This window comes from Ambystoma mexicanum, chromosome 12 (assembly GCF_040938575.1).
Source record: "Ambystoma mexicanum isolate Mex_15411 chromosome 12, UKY_AmexF1_1, whole genome shotgun sequence".
Classification (NCBI taxonomy): domain Eukaryota; kingdom Metazoa; phylum Chordata; class Amphibia; order Caudata; family Ambystomatidae; genus Ambystoma; species Ambystoma mexicanum.
The window spans coordinates 968904606-968923116 of record NC_090936.1 but is presented as its reverse complement, the minus strand read 5'-3'; the positions used below and the strand labels follow the sequence as shown (position 1 = coordinate 968923116).

The following is an 18511-nucleotide window of genomic DNA, read 5'->3' as shown; positions in this document are numbered from 1 at the left end:
GGGGGATGGATTATAGATGTTAAGAATAATAATTGTGTCAATGTTATCAGCCACTACGAATTGCACCAAACCTGTCACTATATTTGACTTGGCTTTAGTTAGAACTATCTTTGTTTACTTTGATTATTTCTAACACCTACCAATATGTCTCCTTTCAGCTGCTTAATACACATTTTTGCATTGGTTCACACGTCGTATTCATGATATCATGTTCAATCTTATAGGTTTCCTGGATATCATATCTTTTGTGATTAAAGAAAAAAAGTCTATGATAATGCCATTTTGTGTTCCATGACAGTAGGGATAAGCAGTGTCTCTCAAAGTTAGGATCTAGTTTACATTTTTATTTTTAGTGTAACTACTGTTAGATTTGAGACTGGATACTCCACATTTTACTAGGGAATTGCCCCCTACACAATTATTTTTTAGTTTTAAGACTACATTTTTAAATGGGCGAATCATGGCTAGCCACAGGCCACAACATCTGCCCAGCAACAGACATTCCGGCACCCGGGCTGTGGATTGTGACTAGACAGTCCCAGCCCTTTCCTCTGGCCACACACGCAAACCGCCCCTTAGCCCACACAAGTCACAGCTTTACTGGGAAAGGCCATACCATAAAAGGCATTTCGTGGCCTGTTAAGGCAGTAAGAAGGCCAAAGAATAATATTGTCAAACAACAAGCGAAAAACCTTGTGGCACGGCCATCTTAGGGTACTAGCCACCTTTAGTAGCCATTTGCGGTAAATACAAAAGTGCACAAGTAAGATGTTTAGAAAATGGTAAAACTATCACTGTTGCCACCAGCTTGTTTTAGGCGCATTGTTAAAGTAACCAAAACCCATTGTATAAAAAGATAAAAGGATATCAAGTATCCTAACTGCACTTCACTGTAAGGTGATGTGTGCAATTTTAACAATGCAAGAAATTCACAAAGCGAGACAACGTTTCTCATTACTGATAGTCTTAGGAACTGATTAGTTTCCCCACAAGAAGAGCAAACAGGCAAGGGAAGTAAAGCAGAAGGATTTACTTACCTCTAGAAAGAGTGTTCTATAGAAGTCTATGAGAGGAAAGCAGCAAAAAGAAAATCTTTCCTAACACTCGCCATCCTAAGACTGGGGACAGGGGGATACCATCCACCCCTTGATGGGATTCCTGTTCCAGTCAGTTATACATCCTGGATAGCATATCAGCACTCCTATGTTGATGACCTGGCCTATGGCTAATAATGAAGTCAAAGTCTTGAAGACGTATGGACCATCTGAGGAAATTTGGATTCTTCACCTTCATGTTCATCCACCATTTTAGTGCTTATGATCAGTTTGTATGGTAAAGTGAGCCCCAAAGAGTTAAGGGTTCTGCTTCCTAAAGGCCCACACAATGGCAAAACACACCTCTTCCATGGTGGTCCACCTTAACTCTCTGTCCTTAAGCTGACGGCTGAAAACATTTTTGGGGTGCTCCCTGCCTTTGCCATCCAGCTTAGATGGTACTGCTTCTAGTCCAGTGTCAGATGTATCAGACTGTACAATAAAGGACCCTGGTAGTGGGGATCCCTGGGAACAGGGCCCTGCAATGGAACTCCTTTAAGCCCTGAATAGACTTCCCACACTCCATTGACCAAGTAACCTTCTTAAACTTCTTTGGAGTAGTCAGTGCAGTCAACGGGGCAGCTATGGTTCCAGAATCTGCCATGAACTTCCTGTAATACCCAGTGAGGCATATAAAAGCTTTCCATTGGGTTAGTAGGGCTCTAACTGTCTTGTAAAACATGTACGTTGCTGGATAGAGGCTGAATCCTGCCCCCATTAGCTTCATGCTGAAGGCAGGCCATTGAACATTGACCATTCTGGCATTTTGTAGCCTTTATGGTCAAGTGGGCTTGATGAAGGGCCTGCTAAACAATCCTAAAGTGTTTCACATGTTCTTCCCAAGCAGATATGAAGACTGCAACGTCATCAAGATATGCCATGCAGAAATCATCTAACCCCTTGCTGAACTTTCAGTATTCAGGATATCTTGTCATTTTAAAATGGCACACGGCAACTTAAAAGTGAAGTGCGGTTAGGACACACTGTATCCTTAAAATCTTTTTTTGTATCTTTGTGGTTACAAATACAATATGTCCAGGATGGTTTGGTTTTTCTACTGTGTTTTTAACTTTTTACTTGTGCACTTTTGCAATTTATTGCATGATGCCATAAAGAGTATCATATACTCTAAAATGGCCGTGCCACTATATTTTTGCCTGTCCTGTGGCCATTTTGTACTTTGGCCTTCTCCCTGCCCTTTCCGGTCCGGAATTGCTGTATATGGACCACTTTTCATGGGCAAAGCCTCTGTTTTCCTAGACAAAGTGGCGGTCTGTGAGGGATGGCTCTGTCTAGACCCAGTCCACATATCCAAGCCACGGTGTGCCTGTTGCTTGGTATAATATGTGGTGAGTGGCAGTCCATGATTGGACAGCCCTTGCCAGTTTGAAAGTTGCATACCCTTATCACTGATGGACATGGTGGTGACTCCGGCCCAAAAACTGGATAAAAGGGGGACTCCTGCAGCCATTCGACAAATCATTGTTGAAGCCAAGACGCCTACAAAGAAACGCAGCCCACTGAAGATCCGAAGACAACCATTGTAGCTGACCAGCATTGCCTCCAGCCAAGTACCGGTGAAGACCTTCTCTTCTGTCCTGATCTCAAGGAGGCCATCATCAGTGCTTCGACCCCTGGACTGGTGCGAAAACCTGTCACGACCCCTGCTTGAGGATCCATGCCTGCAGAGCTTTCAGAAGTGCCCATGGACCACACAGTGGACTGGCCAGCTCTCTCCTCGGCTACCTTGCTACAGCTGTCACAGTTGTGAATGCATACTTGGAACTTCGTGGCTCTTCAACTTGTACAGCAAGACATCTGCTCCTACAGTTTCAGCCTCCTACACCAAAGAAAAGTTGTGCAGGGCCTGCTACTTTGTTCATCATATGAAGGTCGCCTATCATCGCCTGATCATGGTGACTCCCACCAAACCCTGGCTTCTTTATGTCCTGGAGGTCTCCTGAGGTCACCTGTCCCATGCAGGTCTGCAACTTTTCGTGCCTAGGGTGTCCATCATCCAGTCTTCAGAACCGCATCACTGGAGTCTGGAACGACGTAGAAACCAGATCCAATCCTGACGCTGAAAGTGACCTATGCACCGCAACCTCGGGTTCTTCCTTGCCCAGACATAGCACAAACATACATGGGCCCAGATGATCCAAGAACATCAGAACATGGTCCCAGGAGAAATTGGAGTAAGAGGGGTAAATTATCACACCTATTCTTCCACACCCGCCATAGGTTTGCATGGGCGTAACGTCCTCACCCTATCTCTGCCTTGACTAACTAAGAACAGGGGTGGTTTGGTTAAGGATTCCCCCCCCCCATAGAGTGGTGGGACTAGGAGATAAATCGTTCTGAACTTTACTTACCTTTGGAACACTTACCTGCAGCGTGAGTTCTTTGGGGTAGCTAGTGTCACATTCCAATAGTAAACCCACCTGAAAAGTGTGTCTTGTGGACCTGGTGGCTTATGGGCACTGGTTCTCATTACCTATCAGGGCTGGACGTTTTAAGTGCTCGGCACCTTGTTTTAGGTTAATCTGTAGATGTTCTCCCTAAATGACTGCCTTGTGGACAATGGTACTGCAATTGACTGTTTCCCACTTACATTACCAATCACAATTATTTAAAGTGTTGCTTCTAACTCACTCTGCTAACAATTTCATAACTGTTTCTAAAAGTAAAGTGTTGGTGTTCTGTTAGCAGAACCCCCAATGGTGAATGTATACAGTTATTTGATAGTTGTGTGAGAACAGGTACCAATAGTGTTCATTGCTCAGAATGTATCTTGAAGGCCTAATAAATAATTGTGTATTTCTGTACACTTCTGTCTAACTGGAATTATTGGAGAGGGATGTGTGTGTCTGTGTGTGTGTGTGTGTGTGTCTGTGTAATTGTAGCCCTAGACCACTCTTGCACCCGTCCTGAATCTAATCCATACTGCTCTGCTACTCGACCTTGTTTGTGTTTGGCTAGGCGCCAATGTCTTTCCTGTTCACCATAATAGGTTGGACTCTCCGAATCAATCCACCCCAGCATTCATTCTGAAAATCCACCTCAACAGCAATATAAGTGTACCTCTGATTTTAGCTTCCTAGACGGTTATAAAGGCATAATAGATAGAATGGTTGTGAACTTCTGTCTAAATTGATTTATTTAAATGCTCTGTGTGCGTGTACCATTATACCAGCACCACAGCTCCAGAAGTCTTGCCTTACTTCTCTATTTCACTACCTTGATAGAGTTTGGCTAGACCCAAGTGTCAATTACCCTGTTAACCAACTGCAGTGGCCTCTCAGAAACAGGGACGTCATTCGGGGGTTGCCAGAGGTCGCAAATGTGACCTCTTAGGTCTCCCTTGCTACCCCTGTGGTCTCCCTTGCTACCCCTAAAAAAAAGAAAAACACTTTTTGTTGTTGTTGTAATGCAAGCTCCTGGGCTGTAGCCAGCCCCATGTGGCTCTTTACTTCTGGAGTGGGTGGCGTTCTTGTTCAGGCATCTTGAAAAAAAGAACAGGAGTGCCACAAGTCTAACAGTTTCATCACTGACCATAAATAAGAATTGGAATACCAAATAATGTGTCTTTCTGGAATTCTATACAATAACTGCTAGACTCTTTAAAGGGTTATTTAAGGCACACTTCAGGGGGTGAGTCACTGGTTAAGTCTGTTCTTAAACACCTCAACTCAGCCTTTCATCCTTCTGAGGTTGATAAATGAGTACCAACACAGGTTGGGTGATATTGGGTGTATATTTTTTTTCTATATAAAGCGCTTACGCGTAAGTGCTATATAATAACACATCATTGTCATTTGGCCATGGACGTCTGCTTGCATTCACAGTAATTTGGTAATATGGGTCTATACATACTGATCCTAACGATACATATGACGATCCATTCTTGTATGAAATGTACATCACATTATAATGATATCGTAACCATATTTTTCGTAGTGTACTTAGGAACAATGCTATGTGATGCCACTTCCTGTTTTGTCAAGGGTTGAATGGTCGTGTTCCATCGCTTCCCGCGATATCACTTCGGGGTGGGGTCAAATGACATCACTTCCTGTGATGTCATCAGAGGTCAAGGGTCATGTGATGTCACTTCCTTTACCCCAGGCATTTTGTTGAAACGACGTCCCTGCTCAGAAACCATCTCACAGGGAAGGTTCTAAAAATCTGTTAACACTAGTGGACCAAACAAGCAAAGAAAGAGCTAAAAAACAAAATGGCCCTTGGTGTTGGAATTTTAAAATGCCTTACCAACATATTGGGGAACAGAGTAGTGGCATGGTAAAAAAGCTGCTGAATGGGGCAGAACTAAGAACATTATGTAGCTGCCAAGAGCCTACTGCCCAACTCACTTTGTGGATGCGAGAACTCTTTCAGGGATACAATATGGCGATTTGGGAGCACTCTTGGCCAGGTAGGCATATCAGCCATTAAGGATAGTATATTATAAATTGAGTTGCCGCTTCAGGGGAACCTCAGTAAACGTTCTTCTGGCAGAAAAAATCTAGGCGACCAAAAAGCCAGCTAAAGGTTTAGGTCCCTACAGAAGTTAGCAAACTGAACCTCAAAATAGAATTCTAACCTAACAGTCACCGTGCATACGCAGAGGGCCTGATTTTCTGTCCTATATGGTCTAAGAGAAGGTACAATGGAGGCTGACTTCCCCAAAAGTGCAGCAAAGTAACATGTTAAAGTAGGACATCAAAGAGTAAATAGAGTTACTAATTGCAGAATAGATAGAACAAAATATCAAAGGCCAACTCTTCCCATATGTTTTAGGGACAAAAGATCAGCTAAGGCTATTCCTTCAGATATATTTAATAGAAATAAGATCAGGTAAGGCTTAACCCTAACTCATTCTATCAGAACAAGAAACCAGTAAGGCTTTACCTTGTCATGTGGTGTAGGGACAAGAGATGAGGCAAGAGCACACCATCAAATGGGGTTGAGGAACAAGAGATCACATAAGATTATTCCTTCCCAAATGGCTCACAGAAAATAGATCAGGGCAGTGGTTGAAGTTCACGAAATAAGTAGTGGAACTATGTTCCCTGCTGGCCTGCCCCCGCTCCCCACAAACGCCATCACCACGCCCCCTCCCATGATCAATCCAAATCCTCAAACAAACGCACCTGCTGTCTAAGGTAATGTTCAGTGCAGCACACTGAAGTGCAAGTGTCAACTTCTTCCTGCACTTTTATTTTAAAAGTAAACCATTTCCGGAACGGCTTCTGTTCAAAATAAAAGTATAGGAACAGTACAACCTTGTTTTAAAAGTAGAGATGCACCGCTCGCAACCGCTCCGGCCCACTTCGACCACTGGATCAGGTAAGGCTTCACCTTCACATATGTTTCAGGGATAGGAGACCAGTGAGGCTACATTTGCACATGTGGTTCAGACACAAAATATCAGGTAAGGCTATACTTTCACATATTGTTAAGCGTCAAGCAATCAGGTAAGTATTCATCTTTAAATTCAGGGACAAGAGATCAGCATTACTACACTTTCACATATGACTCAGGAGCGAGAAATCAAGTAAGACTAAACCTTCACGTAATATTGAACATTTAAAATTGATCTGCTGCATAAGATGTTATGTGTTGGAAACATAGCTATCAAATTATTGTGACACTGCTCCAGGTAAGGGCACTATAGATCAGGTCCTGCGATTGAAACATTAAAGAGTATGTTACTTTTACAGCAGGTTGCAGTCTTTATATCACCATACCTTGTCCACGCGGTCTTTCTGCACTCCATAACGACCTCCAAAGCCCTTGGCATGGTCTGTGCAACACAAATAAGATGAACCAGTCAAAAATCTGAGCTAGTGAAGAGTGGAACTATTGAGTATAAAAGGAAGAGACTGCATACCACAAACATATCCTGGGACATAGGAAGAGAGTGTAAAGAGAGAAACTCTAGAGCAAAAAGTAAGAGACAGATGTTGTAGATACAGAAGAGATCGCATATAGAGAGGCAGCTCTTGAGGATTACAGAAGAGATCACATAAAGAAAGACAAGGCAGAATGCAGCAAAAGACAGCCTACAGAAATAGGGATCTACCTCTTGAGGATACAAAAAAGACAACATACAGAGAGACTACTCCACAGGACACATAAATATACATCATGCAGACAGACAACTTCTGAGGATATAGAAAAGAAATTGAGAGCATACATAGAGCTAGTTTCTGATGATACAATACATACAAATATCATGGTGTGATATCTCAGTGATACTGGGCAGGCCATGCAACGAAAAACAGCTCAAATTGACCGTAGAAGAAACAGAGTTCGTAGGCATACCAGAAATGATGGTACAAAGAAGGAAAGCTAATGATGAAAGCAGACATAGATAGAAAAAGAGAGGCATCTCCCATGAATATAGGGAAGAGACATCATGCCTATAGTGAGACAGTTCCTGGGATATGGCCAATGTTCATTAATTGTTTCAGATTCACAAGTTGTGGCTAGATTACCAAGCAATTTGTCTTTATAGGTGTAAGGCTGGGACAGTGGTAAATACATGCTTTACAACGGCTTGTCCCATCTGTGAATCTTCTCTTGTTTATCAATTTATTTTCATATAATGAAATATATGAAAATAACTCAGCAGTAGCCTTACGCATGATATGATAGGTTATTTATAACACGCTTAATACTCAGAGGTTTCTAAGCCCGGGGATCGAACCTGTGTTGCTCCGTCTCGTCTTGCACGTTGCCCCTGAGCTATCCTTCTGAGACAATGTCATGTAAAGGCACATTAGGTAACAGGGTATGACATTAAGATTCAATGAGCAGGAGCTAAAACCAGCCCCTTTGTGTCTGGTATCATCCAGTAGGCAGGAGCTACCACTGGGGAACCACAAGCACAGCACATTACTGATTTAACTTCCATATGAGATGCACATTTTAACTTTTTGCCCATTAAGTACGATCCATTATATTTAAATGTGTCTCAATTCTTATTTATTTACATTCTCAAATCCTATTGGACTCTATGGGAATGGGGACTTACATTTTACCAGCGCCTGAATCTCCAGGCCGCTGGAGTTGTAATCTCCTAGTGGCACCGGGAAGTCAGGCACCGGTATATATTTATGGGTCCGGCAGCAGGGTTACCGCTGGGCCCGTAATGAGGCTCTATGTTTCCTAATCTCGTTAGTCTTGTTTCAATAGGGATTGGGTGACAGCTGTTTGGTCTCCAGGCCAATCTCCACAATGTTTTTTGACTTTTAGAGATGCTAAAATATTGAGCCCTGGACACCTAGGACACAGTACACTGCACATTCCGGACAGGAGATATCTGTACATATGTGTGTCTTGTGAGTTGTACAGTATAGTCTCTCAAAACATAGGCAGGGGGCCTGCTTTAAATAGATACAAGAGAAATACATCCTGATTATTTAATGTCCAAGCTGCCATTGCTGAAATATTCCACAAGATGGTAATAAAACGCTAGCCGAGAGTCTCTGCTTTTAATGAAACAACCTGTAACTCACAGGTTGTGTTTCACATGGAATTAGTCAATTAAACCAGTGCAGGCCTTGTGCGTCAAATGGTGGAAGCCAAGAAAACGTTAACCCATTCCTCGTTTAAAGGAAATATCAGGCATACAGTATCCCTTTTGGGATCAATATACCGGGAAAGATGCAATACTGTTATGTATTACTGTCACCAACAGGCTGAAACAATGAATCCCTGACAGTCCCGGGAGCATAGCTCAGTGGCAACGTGCTCGCCTTGGAAGCAACACAGGTTCAATCCCCGGGTCCGCGCTTAGAAACCTCTGGGTATTTAAGCGCGTTATAAATATGCAACTAAGACAACAACAACAACAAACAAATTCTGTAACAGCACCTCGATGCCCCAGTGCTATGTGAGCGCTTTAAAAATGCAAATAAATAAATAAATAGGATTGTTAAGGCAACCAGGTGACATGTGAAAGTGCTATCAGGCCACAACCTACAGGAGACCCTCGCAGGGAAAAACCATGTATGAGTTCCCTGAGAGATCATGCCCTCAAAGGGTATTGGATATGTTAGCCACTGCCAGTCTGATAGGAAGACACTCCTCAAAATCCAAGGCAGACACCATGAGGCGTCAATGTCAAAGAGTGGAGAAGGGTACATTCTGTGTACGCCAACGTCTCTATCTCTGCCCTAGAAGACTTTTAAAAGAGGGAGCATTCTGGTGTTAAGGAAGATTCCAGCAGGCAGAGAGTGGTCTCTCTGCTAGGGGTCCGCCAACCTGACTGATACGCTTTTAGGAAGAGGGAATCCCTGTGCCCTTGATTCGAACCTGTGGCTCCTGCTTGAGGATGAGCCAGTGGGCATTTCCTGTACTAACCAATAGAGCCTAGGATCTCTTGACCCTTTCATACATAAGCTAGGGCCAGATTTGCGTTTAGTAGTGCAAATGAAAGGAGTGCAGAGAATGTGCTTGCTTCCTTTGTGCTACTTTCTGAACTGCTCAGGTCACCTTGTTCTCAAAGGTGTAACTATTTGCCTTTTCTGTGAAGAAGAGACGAAAACCAAATGTATTGCGCTCTCAGCGTTGAAAAAAGTAACAATGGACAGATGTGATCCAGTTATTGAGGTTTATCCATAGTATTATGTTTATTTTCAAAACGATAAATCAATCAATGTCCTCAGATATATGCCCTCTACACGTGTTTCACTGTCCTTAATTTAAGACAGATCTGAGAGCGCAATACATTTGGTTTTCGTCTCTTCTTCACAGAAAAGACAAATAGTTACATTAAGTTTTAGACAGATCAGCTTCAGACCCAAAGAAAACCACGGTGCAGACCAGTGACCAAGAGCACATTACTTAACTTGATCAATCATTGGAAAAATATGGCTCGCCAAAGAATTGTATTAAGCTGAAAATAAGGGACCAATTGGAACCTAAACTTTATATTGTTCTCAAAGGTGACCTGAGCATTTCAGGAGGGGCTGAACAGTGGCGCAAAGATGTGCTGTCCAGCCCCCTTGCATACATTAGTGTTGGGAGTGCGCGTCCGACCCTAATGTATGACAGGCTCCCAGCAACTACATGGTTGCTACTAGCGCATTTAACTGAGACAGGCCCTCAAAGGTCCCATCTCAGTGAAATGCTCAACATACGTAAGCATTGCCATCGCTGTTTGGGGGATGGAAATGCAAGTGTGACAGACACATATCGAGTAGTGATTTGCGCTCCCCCTCCCCCTTGTGCCTGTTGCAAAAGATGCAGGGAGATGACCCTCCTTTCTGCTCATTTAAAAGCACATTCCGTTTATGAATTTAAGACGCGCTTTTAACCCTTATTCGCGCAAATGCACAAAGGGGGGAAAACAAGACCCCCAGAATGAGTGCATCTATGATGCGCTCATTCAGAAGCCCTTTGGGAATTGGGAGGCTCCTTTTTTTGGTCCAAGTGAGGAGATGCACTAGCGCATCTCCTCACTTACACCAAATAAAGTTTTGAGAAACTGGCCCATGGTATGTGATATAAGTCATTTATAACGCGCCTGTACACAAGTGTTTCTAGGCACGACAAGTCAAGGAGGGGGGGGGGGGCAGAAGGAGGACAAAACAACGATCTTACTAGGCCTTGTGTCATTCAGTTTGCGCAAGTGCAGGGAGGTATAAGAGCTGGGGGTGAGGCAAGAGGGGGGAGTGGAGAAGTGCCTTTGAGAAGTGCAGGTATCTCAATAAGTGCAGCCAGCAGGTGGCTCATATGTGCAGAGAGAACAGGAACTGTAAGGTTGCAGATATAGACCCTTAAGTGCGGGGGAGTCCGGAGGAAGTGTGAGGGCAACTGGACATGCAGGAGCTTCGGCCCGAGTTCAGAGGGCGGCCAGGTGACCAGTGTGCAGAGCAATCAGGGACATCAGCAAGGGAGAGGAAGAGAGAAAGTGGAAGTGAAGAGGAAGGTCTTGAGTTGCTTCCGGAACCAGAGGTGCTTCTGCTCAAGTTTGAGAGGCAGGGAGGCTGTTCCAGAAGGAGGCCCCAGCTGAGGAAAAGAGATCTACGCCTCACTCTCTGCTTGGAGAAGCGATGGTGAGATGTGAGAGCACTCTGGGATCACCTGTGAAACAGGACTCTGGTTCTGTCCGAGGAGTATCTAGTCAGGCTGTTCTTGTTCCAAAGATAAAGCTTGACATCTAGAATATTTGGTTGCTACACTAGCCATAGCCACCTCATATGGCGTGTGTGAGTTCTGAGGAACCCCTGTGAGACAGTGAGGCAGTTGTATGCTGCGAGTAGCGAGGCTGGCGCTAACAAAAGAGCTTGGTCTTTTAAAGATTTGTCAGACATGTGACAAAGTCCCCTGCCTGGTTCTGGAGACCACCAGGGCAATGACTCAGGGGCCTAGGTAAACCCTGAGCCAGTAGATGTTGAGCAAAGGGGAGGACATGGAAAGATCCTGGTCACCGTGCTCTAGTTTCTGGCACATTGCAGGGGACAGTCACTTGGCCTCTGGCAGGCCAGCCAGAAAGGCAGAGTCTCTCCCCGCCTCAATAACCCATCAAGGCAGACCTGCCCTAAAGGTTTAATTCTAAATCAAAACCCTTCGAATAACCTGGAAGTTTAGGTGGGAGGAGGAACAAGACATGGGGCAGGGAGGATACAGTCAGGTAAGAGAGGGCAAGAAAGAAGAACTTCGGGAAGGCTCAGGTAGAGCCGGGGATGCCTCTTTAGCTCTTGCTGCCAGCTACAACCACTGACCTGTCTCCTGAGATGACTTGGTGCTGATTAGTTGTGGGGTAGGAGACATTGGAAAGCTGGGTCTACAGAGAAGGGCTTGGGAACCTGAAACCCTGCAATGCCAGAGATGGGGCGGTGAAGCAAACTCCACTGTACTGTAAAGACTCAGACAGTAGTGACAAGGGCCTGATAGCCTAACTAGCCACATTCAGCAAGGGAGACATTTTGGTGGGAAGGACAATTGGTGTTCGTCAGGATCCCAGGTATTCTATGTGGCAGGCACCCGGCGATGTTTGTGGGGGCCATTTTGTGCAATATGGCAAGAATTGTGTGATTGGGAATGCCAGTCAGGCTACCCTTCTCCAGGGAAAGCTCTGTTCTTTGGATTTAGAGTTGCAACTCTATGTTCCGGTAGTTAGTACACATACCATGCATTTGGAACTAGTTTTTAGGTACCTATTAAGTCCCTGGACCTCTGTCAGGTGACTGCGCCCTACCCGATTGAAGCAAGAGGCCCTTGGTTGCACCCGAAATTCTATCAATATGCAGAGTATTAACTTTATGAACTCAACCCCGAAGGGAATGCCTGAGGGAGCCTGGGCCCTACCCTCTGATGTGGGAGACCTCTGTGTCTAGAGCTATGCCAAATGTGGCTCCACAGTCTTTGATCAGACTGTTTCCTGAGAGACGTCGGACCAACTCCTTAGCCTGTACCCATCAGGATACTGTGAGAAATGGAGGTCTGGAGTATACCGAAATAGAAAGCAGAGGGGCAGAGCACCTGATGACACAGGAAAAGACAAAATGCATAGGGACAACTTACAAAAGTACATGAAAAGACATTGTGCAGAGGAGCATCTTCTGGGATGAAGAACAACAGTATGGAAAGTAACAGCTTGTGTGGATACAAGGTGGGAAATTGAGAACATGGATATAGAAGGCATGCTCAAGGACAGATCGAGGCATCTCCAGTAAGACATTGATTGTTCATCGTGTCAGTAGTTTGCTGACCACCACAGTTTCTGTCCATGGCTAGCTGGCATTTAATGTCCCTCAATGTGGTTCACCAACATGGCCCGTTCTTACTTTCAGTGATTTACCACTACTAAGGGATGCCAGCCAGTAATTGAAATGTTCGCATCTGTCATAGAGATGTGCAATTTCATGTCACTGGTTGACTGACAAAGATACCTGTCTTTGTTTCATTGAACTAGAATGTCCTTGTCTTTGGGTCACAAATATTTCATGCTGCTGTTTGTGATTAGGTGCATTTAATATGTCCATGTTTATGGTTTTCTGTCTTGTAACATTGTCTGTGATGGAAAGACATATTAATGCCCCTGTGTGTGGTTTGTTAGCCTTTAATGTTCTTGTTTGTGATTCAACAACCAAGGACTTACCTGTCTGCGATTCATGGGGCTTCACCTCCTCCTTGTGATCCCAGTTGAGAGCCGATTTATCCTGCCGATCCTTCTGAACACCAAACTTTCCACCAAATCCAACTGCATGATCTGCCATGAGGAATAGTCAAAGAAAAGAGAAACTTAAGAAATAAAAAAGCTTAGGAGGGTAAAGAGATGTTCGTGAAATACAACAAAAGACTTGAGAGAAATGAGGAGCTAATTAGAGACAGGAAACAAAAGAGAAATGCAATTACAGGGCCTGAATTACCATTACTACTATTGACTGAGAACTTCCATCTCCTTCACACCTTACTTCAATACACTTGTGAGAGCCTCCATCTGTTGTATGCTTCTCAGTGGCAGTGCAGAGAGCCCATTGCATTCCAGGGTCCATGTCCTGAGTGTGCATCTCCATCCTGCTGCCTCCTGAGAGTTGTAGGCAGGCCGACTCATACATAGGGAGACAACATCCCCTCAAACTTCCCTTACATAAACTCTGGGGGCAGCTTTTCCTGCTTAGGACAGAGAGTGCTGTTGGGGCATCACCTGTACCCTGTTGAGGCAAAATGTCATTTTTAGAGATTCTAAAACGTCAGTTAGGGTGCCCTTATTAAGCTTTTGCTGTTTCCCCATTTTATTTGGTTGACTGGCCTGCTGTTGGCAGTCAGAGGGATTTCTTCTGAATTCCTCCTGCCATTGCAACCTTTATTCACTCACTTAAAGTATATGGTCCTGGGTTGCCCATGAGCCTCCCAAGCCCAGGGGTGCTTCTAAAGCATCTTATGTGTGCCTTAGAGTGATCATATCACATATCACCCTACATTCGGTTTAGGGGGCAGGATGATGGCAGCTACTAGTTAGATTTGGCTTCACGGGGGTTACAAGCTGATTTACATCATTAGCAACCCAATGTACCTTTTTGGTAGCCATTGAGGTACCAATGTATTCCTATAAGTCCTTCATGTCTTACTCTTGGCCAGTTTGATTAAGGGGCTTCCCTTTATTTAGGTGACCACGAGACAGGCCTAAAATGGCCCTTATGTCCACCTGGGCTTTTGGTGAACCCAGCATGGCATCCTCCATGATTTTGACAGGCCTAGACCAGTCTCTGTCCCTGGGCTAGCCATATCATGTGGTGGTGGTCTTGGTTGAGTGGCAGAATTAGGGGCCAACCAGATGGGTTGGTCTCCTATGCCTTTGTCCCTAGCCCCCTATTGTGATTGGTGAGCTGGATTTGCCCAACCACTGCGAGTGGTGGTATATAGGGGAAATCCTGGATCTAAGCTCAGATTTGTGATGGAAGTTTTGGAAGAGCAGGTGTACTTGCCAGCTCGAGGATGTCCCACCATTACTGAAATGCAAGGGTCAGATTTAGCCCTACTGGCTGGATGCTGTGTCCAGAGCTAATCGGGTTTTTGGATACTGGTTGTCCTTCTTAAGTCTCCTCCAGTCTCCTGCTGGCTCCACTTGTGTGCTTGGCCAAGTCTTCTGTTCTGGAACCATCTCCAAGCCAGCTTGTCACTGTACTGGCATGGTTGTAACACCTTAGTGCCGTTTCTGTGATGTCAGTTAATTATGTGCTGATTTTTAGAACCAATTTGAAGTTGCAGAATGTTCTGATAGTCACCCTCTTGCAGTATCATTACAACAAGCATGTATACTGATTATTTCAGAACTTCATTCCTAGTCAAACTATGCCTCCTTCATTGCCGATGGTTATCCTTCCCCCGTCTTCACTGTTACCTGATCAACTTTAGATTGGCTGCTGCAATTGCCTCTTTGACACCCTCTTTACCACCAACGTGGAGGTACTAGTCATTACTGAGAGTTGCCTTAAATCCTACATTCCATTCAGATCTCGTTCTCCAATTAGATTAGTCATTGTCACTCCTCATTTGACCCTTTTGTTGCTTCTCTTTCTTCCCTGTTCTCTCTCACACAGTCATTGGACCAACTCCCACATTTGGTACCACCTCGATTTTATAATCATGTGATGCTATGATCTACTTGTGCCACCCCCATGCTAGCCAGGATTGACCCCTCATCTTGCCTTTTACATTAGCTCAGCTCTGAAAAATTGAAACAGCACAATTTACATAATCTTCTTGAGAAAAGCAGGCAGAGAGTTGTAAGGAACTAATGGTGGCAACAGTAAAGACAGACACAAGTGATCACAGTTCAAGGTTGTTTATTAAACTGTATAGTTAGGTTGGAAAAATGCCTAATCTAAACCTAAATCTAAGATGGGAGCAAGCTACGACCATCAAATAATAATAAGTCAGTCCTAGTGGTGTCTTGTCAAATAAAAGGGCTTATTGACCTTCCTTGCAACTAAATACAAAACGAGTGTGGGATAGTGATCACAAGAAAGAAAGAAGTGTTCATAAATGATAAGTCATGATGTTGTAGCCAGGGGTCTCCCTTCCCCATGTTTTGAGCATGGGCAAAGGCGGGACTCCTGAGCGTAGCACACTCTCGAGCTTTCCCAGCAAGAGACTACAGTTCCGTTATCAGGTATCGGGATCTTCGTTGGTTAAGTCTCATTCTACACAAAGGGCCTCATTACGGGTCGGGCGGTCCGGAAATAACAGTGGCGGTAAACCCGCCGCCACTGTTAATTCTGGGCCACCCGATCTCGAGTCCTGCAGGCGGGACGTGGCGTTCCCGCCAGGTCTGACCTGGCGGGTTTAACACCGCCCGCCTGCAGGCTGACGTGGAAACACCAGCACCATCACAAGATGGTGCCGGTGTTTCCACTTCCCCATTCCCATTGAGTCCTATAGGACTCAATGGGAATGGGGATTTACCAAGTTCCACCTCTGGAATTCCCGGGACACCGGGGTCGTAATGCCCTGGTAATTCCGGGAATCACGGAGGCAGAATGGTAAGACGAGTCTGGCGGTAACCGAGCCGGAAAAACCTGCAGGTTACCGCCAGACTCGTAATGAGGCCCAAAGTCTCTTGGCTCCGAGGACCAGATGTTCAAAAACAAAAAAAAGTTCCTTTCTGACTGTACGTTGGGTGGTGGCTTTTCACCCCTGGATCCCCCTCTGCCAGGCTCAGACCCCTCTTGAATAGCAGCCTCCCTCTGTTGGGTTCACTACGGCTTTTAATCACAGGATTTCATCCATTTCATTATGTTGGTTGATGGCTTTCAACTCTGGGTCCCCCTCTTCCAGGTTCAGACCCCTCTTGAATGTCAGCCTTCCTCTGTCGGGTTCACTACAGCTTTTATTCACAGAATTTGACCTGTTGCATTCACGACTCGTTGGGTGATGGCTTTTCACCCGTGGTTCCCCCTCTTCCAGGTTCAGACCCTTCTTGAATGTGGTATTCAGAAGATTTCGCCTGTGGTATTCACAAGTCGTTGGGTGATGGCTTTTCACCCTTGTATCCCCCTCTTCAGGGCTCAGACCCTTTTTGAATGTTAGCCTCCTTCCTTTGGGTTCACTACGACTTTTATTCCAAAAGATTTTTCCTTTCTCTTTCACATGTTTTAATGTCTTTTTAAACAATCCACAGTGGACATCCCTCCATCGGGTTCACTCCTTGTCAACAAAATGTTCATTCTGGTATCATGCTTTGTCCCTTTCTCCCGGCATCCCTCCATCGGGTTCACTCTTGCCAACCACAGTTCCTTCCCTTTTCTCACTATGCGAGATTCATCTCCCTTAGCTTTCCAACTACGCGCGTTTAAAGACTTTCAACTGTACAGGGGTTTTTGCTAGACCCCTATATGACCACTTTGACCTTTTCTTTGCGGGTCTCCTGGGGCCTTCTGGTATCGGTAGTTTCAACAAACGGGGGATCAACCAGAGTCTCTCAAGTGAGTACCCACGTTGTGCCGGACCCCTCTGCAGCGGGTTTTCCCCTAAGATGTTAACAGTTCTTTGAAGTTTATCATTTGCCACTTTCGTTCAACACAATTTGGTTTCTTATCGGTTCTCCCCTCGACTCACCGGCTGTGATGAACCGCTTGGCTTCTCTTGTCTCTGGAGTCAATGACTGTTCTACGGTAGCAGGCGTCTCTTCCTGCCTTGGTTATCAGTGGAGGAGGGCTCTGTGCACCGTTGACATCTGCTACAGCATACGCCGACTATTGTTCGCGCTCTTATGATTCCTTTCTGGGAGGCTTTGCAGATCAGGGTCGGAAAGGGCAGGGTCACTTTCTCCTTGTTGCCCCTTTGGCTCTCGCCGCCTTTCTCCTCCTCTTGAACTGCTGCCTTGGGATAGCTGTGTCATTGTGCCTTTGCACTTGCTTGTAGTGTGCTCTCATGCTCCACCTTTCATCCCTGTGGGGAAGGGAAAGGGCCGTCAGGTGTGTGATTCTGGTAAATTGCCTGACTTTGCCTGACCCTTGTGTTGGGATATGTCAGGTAAACAGCTCTGGTGTTAGTCCATTGTCTTCTACTTGTCAGTGTCCCACTTCCACTCCCCGTGGACCCCCATCCAGGTGATCCTCCGCACTAGCCCACCCCCAGGAACTGGATACAATAGCGATGACCATGTCCTGGCCACCTGGATGACAGATCCCCGGGGACTAGTTAGTGGACACTTTTAAGTTTCTCAAAGAGTGCACATAGGGAAATCTAGCACATGCAGATGCAAGAAATCCCCTGTTGTGAGAAAGTCTAATCTATTATATATTTCAGAGCTGTTGCTGCCCTAAGCAGTCTGAGAGGTAAAGAGCACAGCGCTTTGTTTGTTTGTTTGTTTGTTTTATTTGTATTGCGCACCTGACCCAGAGGTATTTGGGCACGAAGGCATAAAGAGGATTGTTAAGCTTAAGTTACATAGAACACAGGAATGAGTACAGCTAAGGTTACAATGTTGTATGCATGAAACACAGGCAGATGTATACAGTAAGAACCAAGAATAAGTATGAGGCACATACATATAATGAAAAACAGTGAGGTCACATGAATGCAATAAGTGCAAGGATGATTGTAGGTGAGGTAAGGTCAGACGTCATGTTCCTTTAACCAGTTAATGAGACTAGATCTGAATTGTGAGTAAGGTAAATCTTCCTTTAAGGCTGGGGGGAAGGAGTTCCAATATTGTGCTGCTTTGACAGGGAAGCTACTCCCTCCAGATTTGGTAAGCTTAAATCTAGGTACTAATAGTAGGTTAGAGTTAGTTTTTCTTAGGGGACGAGAGGCTGTTTGTCTGGTGAATCTGGCTGTGAGGTATTGTGGGGCTGCTTGGTTAAGACAATTGTGAGTCAAAGATGCAGTTTTGAGGAGGATTTTTATCTTTCGTAGAGAGCCAGTTAAAAGATCTCCTGAGGTCAGAAATATGGGCA

General features: G+C 44.9%; 1 protein-coding gene across 3 annotated transcripts in view; it reads right to left on the bottom strand.

Annotated features, from left to right (window-relative positions):
* LOC138514148 (src substrate cortactin-like) overlaps positions 1-18511 on the bottom strand; it is a 524537-nt gene that overhangs the window by 202835 nt on the left and 303191 nt on the right. For all 3 annotated transcript variants that reach the window (XM_069629449.1, XM_069629451.1, XM_069629450.1), the window contains exons 9-10: positions 13207-13317; positions 6842-6897 (exon numbers count right to left, since the gene is read on the bottom strand). In XM_069629449.1, coding sequence (XP_069485550.1) covers positions 6842-6897; positions 13207-13317 — 167 coding nt within the window. The remainder of the gene's footprint in view (positions 1-6841; positions 6898-13206; positions 13318-18511) is intronic.